This window comes from Cyprinodon tularosa, unplaced genomic scaffold (assembly GCF_016077235.1).
Source record: "Cyprinodon tularosa strain WSP-4 unplaced genomic scaffold, ASM1607723v1 ctg45, whole genome shotgun sequence".
Classification (NCBI taxonomy): domain Eukaryota; kingdom Metazoa; phylum Chordata; class Actinopteri; order Cyprinodontiformes; family Cyprinodontidae; genus Cyprinodon; species Cyprinodon tularosa.
This window is the reverse complement of record NW_024039174.1, coordinates 1,859,586-1,875,749: the sequence shown is the minus strand read 5'-3', so window position 1 is coordinate 1,875,749 and position 16,164 is coordinate 1,859,586. Positions and strand designations below refer to the sequence as shown.

The following is a 16,164-nucleotide window of genomic DNA, read 5'->3' as shown; positions in this document are numbered from 1 at the left end:
GTCAGCTCTGTCTGGTCCTCCCCCCACCCCAGACACTCGTAGGCAGCCCACTCGTCCACCTGAGAGCTTGTAGAAATTGGAATAGGTGTAAATAAGATGGCTGTCAGGTCTGTCACTGGCTGACTCACACACAGACTGCCTCAGTCGCAACTCACACATAGTAAGTCGGGAGTAATACCCACATTCGACCCCCCCCAAACTACCAACTACCTTTGTGCTGCAGATTGACGCAGTTTAAGTGACAGGTTGATAGGCTCATAGTCACGCGTCCACAAACACAGCTTGGGAACGTTGGAGAGATGGACCTAAGTGACAGAGGGACAGACAGTCTTAAACAAACATGGAAGAGACACCTGGAAGTGATGGACACACAGAGCCAACTTGGTGGTTAAGTAGAGCTGAAGGGAGCAGTGAGGCAGCGGCAAGGGTTTGTCTGAGCGTTCATCGCTAGGCTTATAAAGGTGCCATTCAAACAAACACACAACCTTCCTCTCTCTCTGTTTCTCTGAACACATCAGAATTCATCACTTCACACCATCTCTCTGACTGCATCTTACTTTTTTTTCTTCTTTTTTTTTTTACCTCATCTGTCACCTGGTTGATATGCAGAGGAGCTCAGTTTAACATAAGCTAATGGTGTTTCAGAAAGTTGGGTCTTCTCTGGTTACATTAAGGTAGAAGTTGTTTATGTTGAGCGTTTAAAAAAATAGTTTCCCTCTCATGAGTTAGAGAGCTCAAAACTATTAAGCTTGTAATTGTTTTTTTTTTTTTTTCCAGATGTATAGTTTTTGTTCTGTGAGTAATGTCGAGTTGAATCATCCAGATGAATATTTAGCGAAGGCCCAAGAAGGCTTAAGAGTGTTCTAGGATAATGGTCCACTTTTCCATGTGTACCACTGGTAAAAGACATAATTTTCCTAAGAAAAACATTTCCCTCTTCCCAGGAACTGGATTTGCCACATGCAGCATCAAGGAGAGCGCGGCAGATAGCGATGCTGACCTTGACGTGGACGGAGACGATACGTTGGAGTACGGAAAGGCACAGTACACCGAGGCCGACATTATCCCCTGCTCTGGCGCCGGCGAGGATCAAGGAGAAGCCCGGGAGAGGGAAGCGCTACGAGGAGCTGTGCTCAAGTATGAACTCAAGATAGAACTAAAATCCTCAAAAAAGGTACACAGTTTGCATTGCTGTAAATGCTGATAGTTGCCCTACTGTTGCAGCGGCGGGATGCCTTCCAACAGAATAACGCCAGAGTTCTCCAAATGGGCAAACGATGGTAAGAAAAGCAAAAACTAATGGTACTATTCATGCTGCAGAGGAGACCAGAAGATGGCAAATCTTGAAAATGAGAAGATCTTGCAAATCTGCTGTAAAACAAGAGCTCCCAATGAACTTTTACCTTCTTTATGATTACAGAGATGCCTTCAACGAGCAATGGGGAGAGCAGCAAGACAGAGCCCAGCACTCCATCATCATCCTCTTCTTCTTCGAATGCTCCACGAACCTGTAAAAACAGCGAAATTGAGAAGTAGGTGAAACTAGATGATTGAACATGGCAACTGATGGGAAAGTAGTTGGTGAAAATTAAAATGTGAAGGCTAGCCTCTGTGAATTCCTCTTTATATTAACATACCTCATACAGCAATATTTATTTATTCCAGTATTAGGCTAATTGTCTTATATTTTAATATAAAATACACTGGTGGAACTTATTTGATAGGGATTTAAAAGATGAACAGTTGGTTGAAGGTTTTGTCAATTTTGTCAGTCTTATTTGTGCATTGTCTCAAGCGGGACAGGGGACAAACTAAATATGGGAAATAAGGACAAATGTACAAAATGCAGTGTTTGGCGAAAAAAAAAAATATATAATTTTACATCTTCCACAATTCAAATTTCAAAGGGGGGATCCTGGAGGGAAGCAGTTTAAACTTGACTCGGGCTCGAAAATAACCCAAAATAGAGACGCCCCCGAATCTAAAGATGCACTTTAAATCCAACAAAAATGAAGCCAAAGTCCGGACCTAAATCCTTCAGCAAACCAGTGGAAACTACTGGAAGTTTCTGTTCAAAGATGATGTCCCTCCTATCTGGCTGAGAGCAAGCTAAAGAAGCATGGCCATATATCATATGCTACATGTGGACAGCTGATAGATGCACATTTTTGTATTTTGTGTTGATGTTACCTAAAACCCAAATGAGTATTTTTGCAGTAGTAACTTTAAAAAAGGGACTTTGTCCACTCAGCTGTTAGCATTTAAGTCACTGTAAAACAGCTATAACTAACATCTTCCCCTTCAGTCATGTAGGCAGTTCAATCCAATAGATTATTTAAATGAATTAATCAGCACTCTGGCTGTGCACATTCTCCATATTAAATATCAGCAGATTGGATAATTGGTGGATAAACTGAGCCGCTTGAGATGTATTGATTAGAAACTCCTCTGTCAGAGCAGAGTGAGTGTTTGTTAGGTGAAACGATCCATTTGTTCCCTGTTGGTTACAGTGAGCAAGCAGTTACCCTATGATTCATTCTAAAGGTGATAAAGCTGCATATATAACATGTTTATCAGCTAAATTGAAGAACTAGAGGTGTGTTTTTATTTTTTGTTCGGGTTTTTTGGCTTCCAATTAGCAGATCCAACAAACCCCTACAGAGCGCTCTATGTTTTAACATATTTTATTGATTTGCTTTATGTGAATGCATCCAGGATCTAAGTCAAACTATTTTGTTTTATTATTTTAGTTGAACATCCACGCTGTCTATTGATATGATTAAAATAAATCAGTTAATTTAAGTGGATGGGAAATTCCACGTTCCTGGATAATGACAATGGGGTTTCTATGCAGATAATGAACCAAAACCACATAGAACAACTGCTAGAAATCTGCTTTTATTAAAACTTGTACAAAAAACCCGCTTAGTTTTACATAATGTTTGAACAGCAGTACTAGGAGCTGCTGTAGAGGATCTAAAGAGCCAAATCTACTAAGAAATGCTGTTGATGCCGTTTGGCCTGTTGTGGTATGAAGATTTGTTTGGTTACCAGTATGATAAGTTAAAATGACACACATGCACAGCTGTGTTATTTTGCATGCCTGCATGGATGCTTGAAAAATACCACATTGACCTTTTGGTGCATCGAGCTGGTGGTCTACAGTAGATTTAATTAAGCAATTAGAAGAGAAAAGATTTTATACAAATGATAGTTCCACTTTAGCATCTGTGAAGTGAAAATTGATTTGTGCACTGGAGATATTATCTGTACTACTTGCTTCTGCTAATGAAAATAATAAAAAAAAGAACAGCTTAGACCAGTTAGCATAGATGTCAATCTCTGTGTGCATTCCTTAAATGAGGGGAGATTTCCTAATCATTGCAAACATTTCTAAATCTAGCACGTCCCAGAACATCTAGAGGTGGATAACTCATACCAATGAAACAAAGCCACTTTGTTGTATAACATTTAGCCTTCCTGTTGACTGCTGAAAGTTTAGCTCTAGTTTTACTTTTCTATGTCTGGCTGAACTGTAGACCCTTAAACATGTCATTAAAAAGACCAGTTCATCTTGTGCTTCAGTGTCTCCTTACTGGTACTAAATTGATCTAACTTTCAGTATTAAGTGCCATGTGGTAGCTCTTAGGTGTGGTTCATTCAATGACTAAAAAAATGGTTGAATTTTTAAAGGCCTTGATAGAATAACTCACTAAGTAAAGGAGTATCTGTCTGTATGTCCAACTAACGGAATAGCAAATTAGTTAGGTCCCTAAACTGCATAATGCTATCAAATATAGACGATGGGTTGAAAAATTGTGTAAATGTTAAGAGTTCCCACTATTTTGAAAAGATTTCTAATTATTATGATTAGAACTTACTTGCTTTGGGTCTTTTCTGTTCTTTTCCACTTTTTCTTCTTGGTTTTTTTTGTCATTTTCATGCAGCAGATATTGGTGTGTTACCACTTGATGTTCTTGTTGAGGCTTTAGCAGGCACCTGGAGCAGAACATGCTTTAATCTAAGTATCCATTTAGGGTGAGGCCAACTAGATACCGAATGATTGCATTGGAACAAGCAGTCAGGTGCCTGGCTGGAACAATTCCCTGCCTTACTCCTCCTAGCTTGCTATAAATGCACGTATTTGTGGAGCTTCTGTGCCCTTCCATCCTCAAATGAAAATGAGATTTGTCTCCTTTTGTTACATTGATACATTGTGTGTGTGTATGTGTGTGTGTGGCTTTCCACAAGGTAGCGTTAGTGAAACCTCTCTCTGTCTCTGATCCCAGATGGGTAATGATCTGGTCGCCTCCCGGGGCGTCCTCGTTCCCCTGCTCATTCCCCTGCAAGATAAATGAGTTCTCCCTCTCTCTCTCTCTCTCTCTCTCTCTCTCTCTCTCTCCCTCTGACACACACACATACATATACGCATACATCGCCTGAGACGCTCTTCCCTCTCCAAGATAAATGGCCCCTCCAATGCCGCCAATGCGATTGCTGCCAAATTTGGAGCTCCAGCTGGAACAATGCGGAGTGATTTCCATGTGGTTTCTGCAAATAATTGAATCTGTCCTCAATTTGGAAGTGATGAAGCTAGATTTCTACCATGCACCTCACCACCCCCTTACACACACACAGAAACACACACACATACTGCCCAGTCGTCATCTCTGTGTTTCGCCGTCCTTTCCTTGCCGTATTTTACAGTGTGGTGCATCTTTCTTCCCATCCCTGTCTGGTTTCTCTCCTCCATCCCCTCCTGTCCTCTGTCTCAATTCTTCTCAGCTATTTACAAGGTTCCCCTAAATCCCCCATCTCTTAACTTTTGCTGCCCACACTCACACAGGGGGAAAGACAGGGGAAATCAATAGTGACTTAAATGTTTTATCATAGTGTCTCAGTGTAGTTAAGGCCTGGGCTAACGGGGTGATGCAAAGAATTATGCTCTAAAGGGTTTTACAGCAGCACATACTTGATGGATTTATTTAAGGGCGAAATGCTTACCCGGAGAGGATTTCAAATTAATTTGTGTTAAATTTTATCAGCTGTATGTTCCGGTGCTGAGGCGGAAGCTGAGTGAGGCCAAAATGTAGATAGACAGCAGATGAAGACATTGAGCTGATTGAGATGGATGGTGGAGATCTCCCGCTACACACACATACACCCACGCTAATGAAATGAGAAATAGCCCCACAGACGCTGGGAACAGAGCGCTAAATAGAGGAGAAGCAGAGCCATCTATCTGTCTCTGCTTGGCTTTCTCACTTGCTGTTTCCTACGAGGAAGATTTCTGAGGGAAAGTTACACACCCTACCGAAGAAGTTCAACTAACGTTTAAGAAATGTGGCGCGCCGATGTGGGATTACAGGAACACAAGTCTACCACAAAAAAAAAAGAAACAATACCCTAAGCTATCTTAGGGTAATTAGATTTTTCTTTTAATGCACTTTATATGCATGACATATTTAAACTTCTTACATCCTCTACAGGTGCGCCATGAATTATTGGGTGTGTCGTTTAAATTGAGATTAAAACTGCAAGATATTATACAGGAATTAAAAAAAGTTCTGTTTATTCACATTCCCTACATATGCATATGTGGGTATGAGAGAGTAGGGCAGGTGTATTTACTGTATGAATTCATCCTTATGGGGATAAAGCACCTTAAATATATCAGGATGTCCTCATTAACATCCTCTTGAAATAAAACCTTCTATCCCACTGAAAGAAGACCAGTTCAGACCACTTATGACTCTTCTCTGTTATTGAACTATTTTACATTTTAGGTTAATCCAAATTGTGCTTGCCCAACCTGTGTCCCAAAGGGATATGAGTTTTCCTATTTTGGCTAAAAGCTAAACGACCCTAAGCTGGTTTAAGTCCGTGAAATAACAAAGGATTGAAGGATTTTTACATGTGGCCCGATTAAGTTGTATTACTTTCTCTCCAACTTTTTCTGTATGTGAGGCCTAAGGACTGTTTTTCATAGCTTTTTCTACTTTCACTTAGAAGCTCCCATCCTGCCAAAGGAAGATGAATGTGTTAACATTGGTGGAACACAAAGCAATCTGTACTACTGAAGTGTGCTTAATAAATATGTATAAGGGAGATTAAAAGTGAAAAAAGAGCAATATGAAATGAAAATGAAAACAGTTTTTCCGATTTTTTATTAACATCTCTCAAGAAAATGGAAGATATCCCTCGACAGCTTGGTTGGCGGCAAAGATGCAAAGAAACTTAATAGAACTGTTAAGGGACAGTTACAGTCCAGCTTTGTCCTGAATCTGAGGCTGTTTTATTTGCTGGCAGGCTAATCAAGGCTAAATGGCTTTTTACAAGCTAGACACTATTAAGAGGAGAGGGTATGGCAGTTTATAGGGCACGTTGGTGGCACATCAGGCTGGGTCTTTATAGACATAGGACGATGATGGGTTTACAGGGAGGAGGAGGTCTCTGCTCTGCATACAGCTTTAGAAAACAACCCGGAACTTAATGCTGGACTTGTGGTTGACATCTGACTTGAAGAAAGCCTGAGCTCCCTGCTAAAAGAAATCTAATTAAATGAAAGAATCAAGCTTTAAATTGAATATGGTTTTGTTTTATTTTGTTATTCTTCGCTGCTCTTCAGTGAGACTAGGGATGCTGCAGGATTCCAAAAGCATGAAACCCAGATTACTACAGTACCCAAACCTTTAAACCAAATGAATTGTCTGTCAAATCCCTTTTTTAGCTAAGTGTCACCATAAAAAAAAAAAAATTAAGGCTCTTATTTTAATGGTGTGCTTTTTCCGACTGACCCTAAATATAACTTTAAGACTTTTATTTTGGAGTGAAATTGGAAGCAGTTATTGAAATGCGCTGTAGTATTGAAAATCTGCTAAAATGAAAAAAACAAAAACAAATGAAATGCGTATTTTGTTAAAATAAAGAATAAAAATGTAGAAAGTTATCCAATTTTTATCCAAATCAGCTTGCTGGACAAATAGTAGACTGGTGACACTGTTTCCTGGGGAGTGTTGGCATGGTGGTTAGAAGGTTTGAAAGTACCCGGTTTGATCCCCTCAGCCTGCCCTCTCGGTTCCTGAGGAAAAAACCTTATCTCTGATTGCTCTCCAGGCGCCACACAATGGCAGCCCACTGCTCCCCAAGGGGTTGGGTCATAATGCAGAAAACAAAAATCCCCATACATTACAATAAGTGAATATGTTCGCTAAGAGTAAGAATATCTGACCTGTCAGATTGCAGCATTAAATTTGGATTTAACTAGTCTCTATAAGTGAGAAATAATAGAAGAGGTTTCCTTAATCCAGCTGAACAGCAGTGTACAGAAACTGGTGGTGAAGGGTAACATTTAAAAAAAACTTCCTCTCGATGCGCCTATAAAAAGCTAGCCTGGGTGCCAGTCAGAACTTAGTCCCGCCCACAAGGTTTGAGTTCGGGGAAGTTCGGTCTGGCTCTGCTCCATAGTAGCGCGAGTATTATCGCCCACTGTCAGGCGATCCAATCAAATTGTCAGGGCGGGCTTTATACGATGATGGACAGATGATCAAGAGTAACGTAATCAACCACGTGACCAAAGCGCGCTAGGGTGACAACAATAATGGCTGCCGCTGGAGAGTTTGGGTGAGTAGATTCTGCTATTAGGTCTGTTCTAGAAGATATCGACAGCAAATTAATTTTAAAAGAGGAACAGAGAAACGCGATCAAGTCTCATCTTCTTATTCTAGGCGTGAAACTGCACGCTTTGATTTTTGTGGACAACAACTATGCCTCGCTTAACATACGTCACGCACTCCGTTGCTCTTATTGGTTGTAGATCTATCCAATTGAGTGCAGAGGCATTTTTTTTCCTGGTTCGTTCGAAACACGCCCCATAATCACAGCTCTATGGAGCAGTATCAGACTCACATTCTGACTAGAATTGAGTCGGACTACGTCAGGCTAATAAAAAGCTGGTAATTTCAACTCTTTCTATACCATCTTTTTCAAAGTGGTTTTGCATCATAAGTTAACTTTTTAGTTAAAAAAAAAACTTTTAAACATTTTAGGCTACTTTGGTATCATAAACTAGATTTTATAGTGTATATATTGAAGTATAAATGGCCTGAAACGATTGGTGTCACACTTAGAAAGGAAAATGAGAAAGTTATCCAGCGTTATATTTCCTGTGGTCTTTGTTTCGTGTGCGGACGGTGGAAATGGAGCCATATCACACAGAGCTACTTACTGCTTGCGTTTACTGTCCCTTCCTTCTCTCTGCTTGTCCTTCCCCTGCCAGATCAATACCATAGATCACCAAGCTATCAGGCTGCAAAATGACCACATCACCATAAACACACACACACTCCACGAAACACACAAACACACCCAGTGCATCTCGGCCGAGAGCGAATGGATGGCTGTAATAAACATCTCGCCGTGTGCTCTCGACTCGCTGCACCGAATTATCATCAACGTTTGTGGTTGGTATTGATTTAGTTATGGCTGCTTCATATGCTGTTGAACAGTGTTAAATGCACATTTTCTGGCATCACGCTACACATTAGTCAGAGTCTCCTTATAGGCAGTGGGGAAAAAAAGGCAACTGGAGGGAGTAAAGGATGGCAAGAGGAGGAAGAGAAAGGATGTAAAGCTCCACCAAATATATAATAATAATAATATTAAAGGCAGGGAATATATCTGACTTGTATAAATGAATGTGGGGAAAATATTAAAACCATGGAGATAAGGGGTTTTGAGTCATCAATAAATAACTGAGGTAAATGCTTACTTATACCAACATAAAATATGTCTAATGTAGAAATAATCAGTTCAGATTTTACTTAAATGTCAAGCTGAACAAATATGAGGAGCAAATAGGATGTTGTTTTTAGGTTAACCTTAGGAGAGTTCTCTTTATAGCTATGAACTGCCTTAATATTTCTCATGTTTCTAATCTTTTTTTCTGTGCTCTAGGGTGACAGAGGAAGAGTCCACAGCTACCACTATGGAGGCTCTGAAGGCCCGAATCCGGGAGCTGGAGAAGCAGATCCTGCGAGGAGACCGATACAAGTGTCTTATCTGCATGGTGAGTATAAACTCCTGGAAAAGCTGTTCATCAGGCAGCACATCATGCCTCAGCTTGGAGATCTTCCAAGAGTATTTTCTCTTTATAAGTTGTAGAGGAGTGACCCTTAGCATAGAAACAGACAGACCAAAGCTGATTCATATGGTGGAATGGCCTAGTTAAAGTCCAGGCCTCAATCCAATTGATCCTTTTTAATAAGACAAGCAATTTTTGTCACTGAGGCAAGAGGTGCTTTTTTTCTATTTATTATTTTCTTCCTAAAATTTCTTACCTTTCTACATGTTGATATTAAAGAAATCTGCAGTTTCTCTGTATCTCGCCTGCTGCCTGCTTGTTCTGCCCCCATGTGCATGCTATGAGCAGCACCACGCTTGAGTGTTGTGCAACTTTTGTTATGTTGGATTAGGGCTTGCATGGCCGAAGAGGATGTAATTGTTTTCTTATGCAAATAAATGCTTTGCCACCAAATCCATGTGCCAGTTCTTTATATTAACAGAGTTGGCATGGCAATGGTAAATGGCATGTACTTATATTGCGCCTTTATTCAGGTTAGGAGACCTGACCAAAGCGCTTTACACTACATTCATTCACCCATTCACACACACACTCACACACTGATGGAAAACGTGCTGTGCAGTTTGCAGTTTTCTTTGACAGCTAATGAGATTCACTGCTCAGAAAAATTAGATCTCTGAGTGACCATATCATTCCAAAGGAGGAAAATATTCATGTTTATCAGAGCCCTCCCACACGAGGTTACATCCTGTGATCAGTGTTTGTGCCCCCCACTTTATGTCAAGTACCCATCCTGTCATCCTTCAAGCTTGTAGAGACTTCAGCATTGGCATTCTGTTCCTGTGTGTGTGTGTAAAACGGGTAATTACCAACGCCTGCGCTTCCTAAAGGTCACTTAGTGCCTGAGGTGACGCGGAGGGCAAGGCACAGCGATCGATCACTCACTGCCCCGTGGACACGCAGCTCTTCACCACTCATCTGTCACTGTCCCTTATCTCTCTCACACTCCGGGGCCCAGAAAGGAACGCAAATATGTGTACACACCCCTTCTTCTAATCTATCTCTGTCTGTCTTAAGGTTGTCTCCGTCCTGTCCTGTCACTTTGTCTGAAATTAAAAGTCATCAGATTAGCCGTATTTATTGCCAGGGACGGGCAGATTGAATAGGAGCTGCAGGTTTTCTCTGAGCCTTAAAGTTCATACAGAAATACAAAAAAAGCAGAGTTGGCTTAGTGATCAGAGTATATTATTAAGCAGTAAGGAGTTCCCTACATAAAGACAGCTTCTCACTGAATAATTAACTTTATGACTTATAACTTTTCCTTCATTTTTTTTTTTTCGTAGTTATTTTAAAGAGACTTAGTCCTGCTGCCACCATGTTGGCAAATTTTTCTCCATCCTTGGCTTATGGGCAGCTTGGCTCTTCAGTACAGCAGCTACAGTGGATGTCTATCCCCATCTACTGGTCATGTTGGAAAGTTTGGTTATTCTTAGCTTTCTCTGGACGCCATATTGTTAAAATGAACTGCCATTTGAAAAAAGATGTAATTTTGTAGGAAAGCAATGCAAAAAAGTACAGATCTTGAAATATTATGCTTTGAAACCATTAAACTCCCCCTTTTGTTGGATTACAATTTGAAGCGTCATTGGAATTCTGTTGGGTATACCAGCACATACTGCTGCACAATTAGAAAGAAAAGGTCCATGACTTTGAAAAGCTTTTGCAAAAAAGATTTGAAGTGTGGTGCACATGAAGTGAAGCTGTGGGGAAGTATAAAGCAAGCTTGTGTTATTTAACCTAACTAGACATAACATGGCCGTCCACCCAAACTTAAGATCTACATAAAAATATTACTAAATAAAGCAAATAAGAGACGTATGCTAAGTATGGAGGAGCAGCGGCTTTCCTAAGTTTGGGTTTGAGAACCCCTTGTAAGGGGTTTGTATCTCTGCTTCTGTCTCCTCGAACCCCAGTTGGCCTCAGCAGATGGCCGCTCACACTGAGCCTGGTTCTTCCTGTTAAAAGGGAGTCTTTCCTCTCCACTGTCACTACAAGCATGCTTAGTGTGAGGGATTGCATTTGGGTCAATGAAGCGAAGCAATCAACCGGTTTTCCTTAGATAGAAACTTTGAACCAATTTGACTGTATGATCTGGTGAACTGTAAAGAGCATTAAGATGACGTGTGGTGAATTGGCGCTATATAAATAAACTGAATTGAATTGTCAGGACGATCAGTTATATTTTTTTTCAAAAATCTATCGATCTTTTTGAGTTCAAGATCCTTTAGACATCCAGTGTACAGGCTTCTGTAGCAGATGCTTTATTACATATTGGCCTACATGCAAAGTACCATGTGATAAGCAAACGCTCCACATCACCCTGAACGAACAATCCCCAAAGTGAAACATGGTGGTTCCACCATTTCACTGTGGGAATGTCTTTCAGCTGGAACAGAAAAGCTGGGCAGAGATGACAGGAGGATGGTTGGAGCCAAATCAAAGGCAAAATATGTTTTAAAAGATGTGCTTAATTGTGTTGGTCTGTCACATGCAATCCCAGCAACAAATGAATGTTTGTTGTTTGGTAAAATAACATGGGACTTTTTCACGTAGGGATTTTTTAATGCCCATTTTATTTTAGTTCTTTATTTCAGTTTCTCTCCCATGTAAGGCATTTAATTCCTCAATGGTAGCAAACACCTTAAGTGCCTTGGATTAACCATTATCTACTGAGACAAAGTGGTTCTGCTGGTTACAGTGTAGTTCCAGGTTATCTGGCTGTCGGCGGGCCTCTGATGGCTGTCATTGTGGCCCTGTGTGTATGTGTTCGTGTTTGTCCACAAGCCTGTTTGTCACACCTTGGTGTCGCTGAGCACGATGAGTTTAGCTTCATGATTAGCTGCAACCTTTCGCCCCTCATTCTCCTCTCCGTGACCTCACCCTCCCCTCCTTCTGCAGAGAAAGCCTGCTCTCAAGCCAGGCGCAGAGATCAAGAGCATAGGGGTGTGGTCGGGCGCCCGGCCACTGGCCAATAAGGTTGGAGAGAGGCAACCTAAGTCCCTCCCCCTCGGCCTGTACTGTCTGTACAGGGGCCTTGTGATTGGTGGCTACGGCAGCAGCATAAAGAGGCTCCTTCCTCAACCCCTACGGAGGGTAAGGCACTACCTCCCTCCTTTTCCTGCACCTCTCGTCCCCTCCTTACCGCTATCCCCAAGTCATCTCTCCATTTTGTTTTTGAGATGAAAAGCCGGCGCTGCTTCTCCATGGCTTTGTCCCGCATCCCCTCCCTCTCCTGCCCTTCCTTCATCCGTAGTCGTTGCCTGCCCAATATCGTGTCAGTGAGTGTGTTTCACCTGCAGGTTTGCGGTTCAGTCGTCCTCATTGTGCTGCCTTGCTCAGTGGTTTGTACCCTGCTGGCTGTGTTGTTTCATGGACAGTGGTGAACTGGTCAGGGAGCCTTGAGTTGTAGTTGTTGTGTCGGTGACGTTTGTTGCCGGTCAATCTGGACAGATTTCTAAATGTTTCTCTTCTCTTTAGGACTCCTACACGATGCCTCTCACGTCTATCCAGTGCTGGCATGTCCATTGTGAAGAGTGCTGGCTTAGGACTTTGGTACGTCTCAACCCAAACACACACACACATTCTCCTCGGACTCGTTTTTCCTGCAGCTCCTCATTTTATGCAATTATTGCAGCCTCATTTCACAGTCAGTGACTTTCTCGCCGTTCTCGTGCCCAACAGGGAGAAACTAAAATGGAATATTCCCCAAATGACTTGTTCTAATATTGCACACACAATCCAGGCAGTGCAAACACTTTTAGCCTCAGTAGGAGAAGAGCTTAGATGGAATAGTCCCCAAAAGGCCTGTTAAGATGTTGGAATAAAGTAGTGAACTCAGACCTCCAATATCTAATACATGGAGCCCCAGGTCCTTGTTCACACCAGCTCTGTGATTTTGTTTGTTATTAGTTAGTCTAATATATTCAGTTGTGGTGTAATTAGCCATGGCTAATGTGGTAACAAAGAGTAGAAGAAAACCGGGTTGTTTAAGTCGGGAAAATAAACAGTCTCAATTCTTTCCTCCCTCTCGGATTATCTCTTTAAATAAGCTGCTTATTAATGTCTTTTTTCCTGCTATTCCCACTCCGTCACATCCTATCCCTCAGGTCTTGTTCAACTTGCTGACATATTAAAAGTAACACTCTCTAATCTCTGGGAAGTAATGACCACGGTATTGCTGAGCTGGGGCACAAATACTATGTAACATGTAGCAACCGATGCTCTGAATATTGTAGGAAAATAAAAAGTTAAAGCATTAAGCCACATTCAAAAACAATGCCAAAACTAATAACTTACCTCTAGAGAATCGTAACGCTGGTTTAAAATCCACCATTTAAGGATGCAACTTTTTTTCTCCAAACATTTGTAAAACAATGAGATGCTTTCAGGAGGTCAGTGATTTCAACCATCATCCAATGATAGGATTCCACCTCTGCAGTTTGTCTCTTTCTGTTTCAACATGCACAAAGCATGGTCCAAAAGAGACATAGATGAGCTAGCTTGGTTTGTTTTTCCAGTCATTGCAAATCCCTGACATCAAAACTCCTGAAAACACTCCTAAATATAAAAAAAAATCTTCCAAGAAGAATTGAGTGTGTTGTAAATGCAAAAGTTGGACTGGCATCATTCTAAAGCATACACAGATGGATTATATGGTAATGGTCCTATTTGGGTGTGCTGGGGACATTACCTTATAGTGTAGGACTCAGATTTACCAACTTTGTCTCAAGCAGCGTTGTGCGCAGCGTCTGTACCCCTCTGTGCACTTCGTTCTGCACAAGCCCACCCTGACCTGCCATTTGGGGAACAGTAATCCAATGGTGGGATTGACCAGTAATCCCACCATAGCACACATAGAGAGCAGGCTCTGGTCAATGCAGAAAATTTCCCTTTATCATCACCAGAATACAGCCTCCCAACTGTTCTGAGTCATTACATTTTTCTTAACTTTACCTATACATATTAAACACTCCTCCAGCTTCACCATTACATTAACCAAATATTTGCTCTCATTATACTATTGCTGAAATAATTTATCGGATTTATCGTGATTAATCGATTATTGAAATCATCATCAAAAAATTTAGTAATTGATTAATCATTAACTAGAATTTAAAGACTCTAAAACGTGCCTTTAGCTGACAGAAGGACCCACCTTGAGGAGCAATTATACAAAAATTGTAAAAAATTTAATTGTCTGTCAATAAGCTCTGTCCAGAACTCCACAAGTATAAATGTTTAAATTTCACCTGGTATAATTTCTCAAAAAGTCCTCTTTAAAGAACCTTTTTCTATTTGATCAATAAACTAATTAATGTGAAAAGCCCTACACTATACCTAAACAATTTTGACGGCGATAGTCCACGAAAAAATGCTGCCCTTGTTCAGTTGCTACGTTTACATGCACAAAATTTCATTGCCAGATTGAAAGTATTCAGATTAAAAAGCAAAAAGCAATCTGATTGCATCTTTTATATGAACATAAGTGATCAGAATGAAACACTAAAAGCTGACTAAAAAAATGTCCTATAAAGATGCAATTCAGAATGCTGTGATAGCATCTAACCACTCAAAGGGGAATTATTCTGACCCATTATGTCCCTGTAAGTGTAGCTATTATGTTTTCCTTTGAAACATCTGCCTCCACTTCCTTTTTTCTGTTTCAGATCATTTGGATCACATATTAAATCAGTATCTATAAAGCTCTAAAATGCTCTTTAACTCTCCGCTCCTGTCAAAAACAAACTGCAGCAATAGTGTACAGTGAAAGGCGCAGCTCCTATGGAGGCTAGATTCAAATTAAATCAAAGCTTAGTTCAAGCATCTCTGATTTAGCATTGTGGGGTATTATGGTCTGCCTTTAATAAGCTTTTATTTGGCATTTATACGTGTTAATGATTGTTTGGAACATGACTTTAATCTAAAATCAATGCTGATTCATGGAGAACTTCATCCGAGTACAAAGAAGCAGGCAGCTGAGCATGTTTTATTAATTACCTTAACTGTAATTTAGTTTTCAAGAAAAACTGTTCTGTCTACATGTGTTGTTTTTTTTCTGTGGGCGTTAACTTATAAAGCATTAAACTCATAGCCTGAAGACAGCTGTAAAAATGGGAGGGCTGAACTGATCAAAGTAAATGCCGAGGAATCTAGTTAACAACAACCCCCAGCTCCTGGCTGCTGTAATGAGCAAGGCAGCTGGAGCGCAGCTTGATGGGAGCACACTTACTGACCTCTCTGCACAGTAGTAGGAAACATTAGCAGGTGTGCAATCAAATGAGTGATTGATAATTATCTGTTGAAGGCTAAACCTCTTTGTACCACAGCTTTGCAAACACTGGACACTGGTCTGGTTCAGCTATGTTTCTAAACACCGGACAAAACATCTGTTCTAATCAGAAATTTGGTAATGATAATGATAGACTCTATAACTGTTATTTAATAAAAACAACATTGTTCTTTTTTCTTTTATTTTTTTGCTGGCTTCCATTTTACACAGTAAATTCAATGTGTAGATGTAGTAATTTCATGGAACATGAGTACAAAGCGCTATGATCCTGTCAATCCCGGTTAAGCTAATATGATATGGAAGTTTTCTGGCTATCTTAACATATAGTCATTGTCATGATGTTAAATTTTAATTCCTAGATTTTTAGTATTATAATTTGGATCCACACAGTGCTTCTTTAAAAAATTGTAAAGATAATTTGAATCGATTGTTTTTCTGGCAGAAGCTTGACAGAGAAGTTTCAAGAGGTTAAATCTTAAGGGAAAAGTAACATTCCAAAAGCTTTGAATCAGAGTAGGGTCTACATAATGACCCATATTCTACATCTTGCAAAAGAAATAAACATCTAACTTGATTTTTGTTTCCAGTTATCTCCAGATCTTTGTCATTTATACATTTCTCCTATAACCATTACATGTTGAAAATTAGTACAAGGAATGTACCTGCAACGGAACAAATAGGATGGAAGGGAAGCTGAAAAGATGGAGGGGTGGAGGAGAGCTTTTGAGACCAC

General features: G+C 40.5%; 1 protein-coding gene across 6 annotated transcripts in view; it reads left to right on the top strand.

The window, feature by feature from the left end:
* rnf220a (ring finger protein 220a) overlaps positions 1 to 16,164 on the top strand; it is a 183,204-nt gene that overhangs the window by 163,811 nt on the left and 3,229 nt on the right. For 4 of the 6 annotated variants that reach the window (XM_038300448.1, XM_038300447.1, XM_038300445.1 and 1 more), the window contains 6 exons: positions 945 to 1,137; positions 1,225 to 1,280; positions 1,421 to 1,532; positions 8,956 to 9,067; positions 12,041 to 12,235; positions 12,620 to 12,694. In XM_038300448.1, coding sequence (XP_038156376.1) covers positions 945 to 1,137; positions 1,225 to 1,280; positions 1,421 to 1,532; positions 8,956 to 9,067; positions 12,041 to 12,235; positions 12,620 to 12,694 — 743 coding nt within the window. The remainder of the gene's footprint in view (positions 1 to 944; positions 1,138 to 1,224; positions 1,281 to 1,420; positions 1,533 to 8,955; positions 9,068 to 12,040; positions 12,236 to 12,619; positions 12,695 to 16,164) is intronic. The other 2 variants (XM_038300450.1, XM_038300449.1) reach the window with 1 other exon arrangement.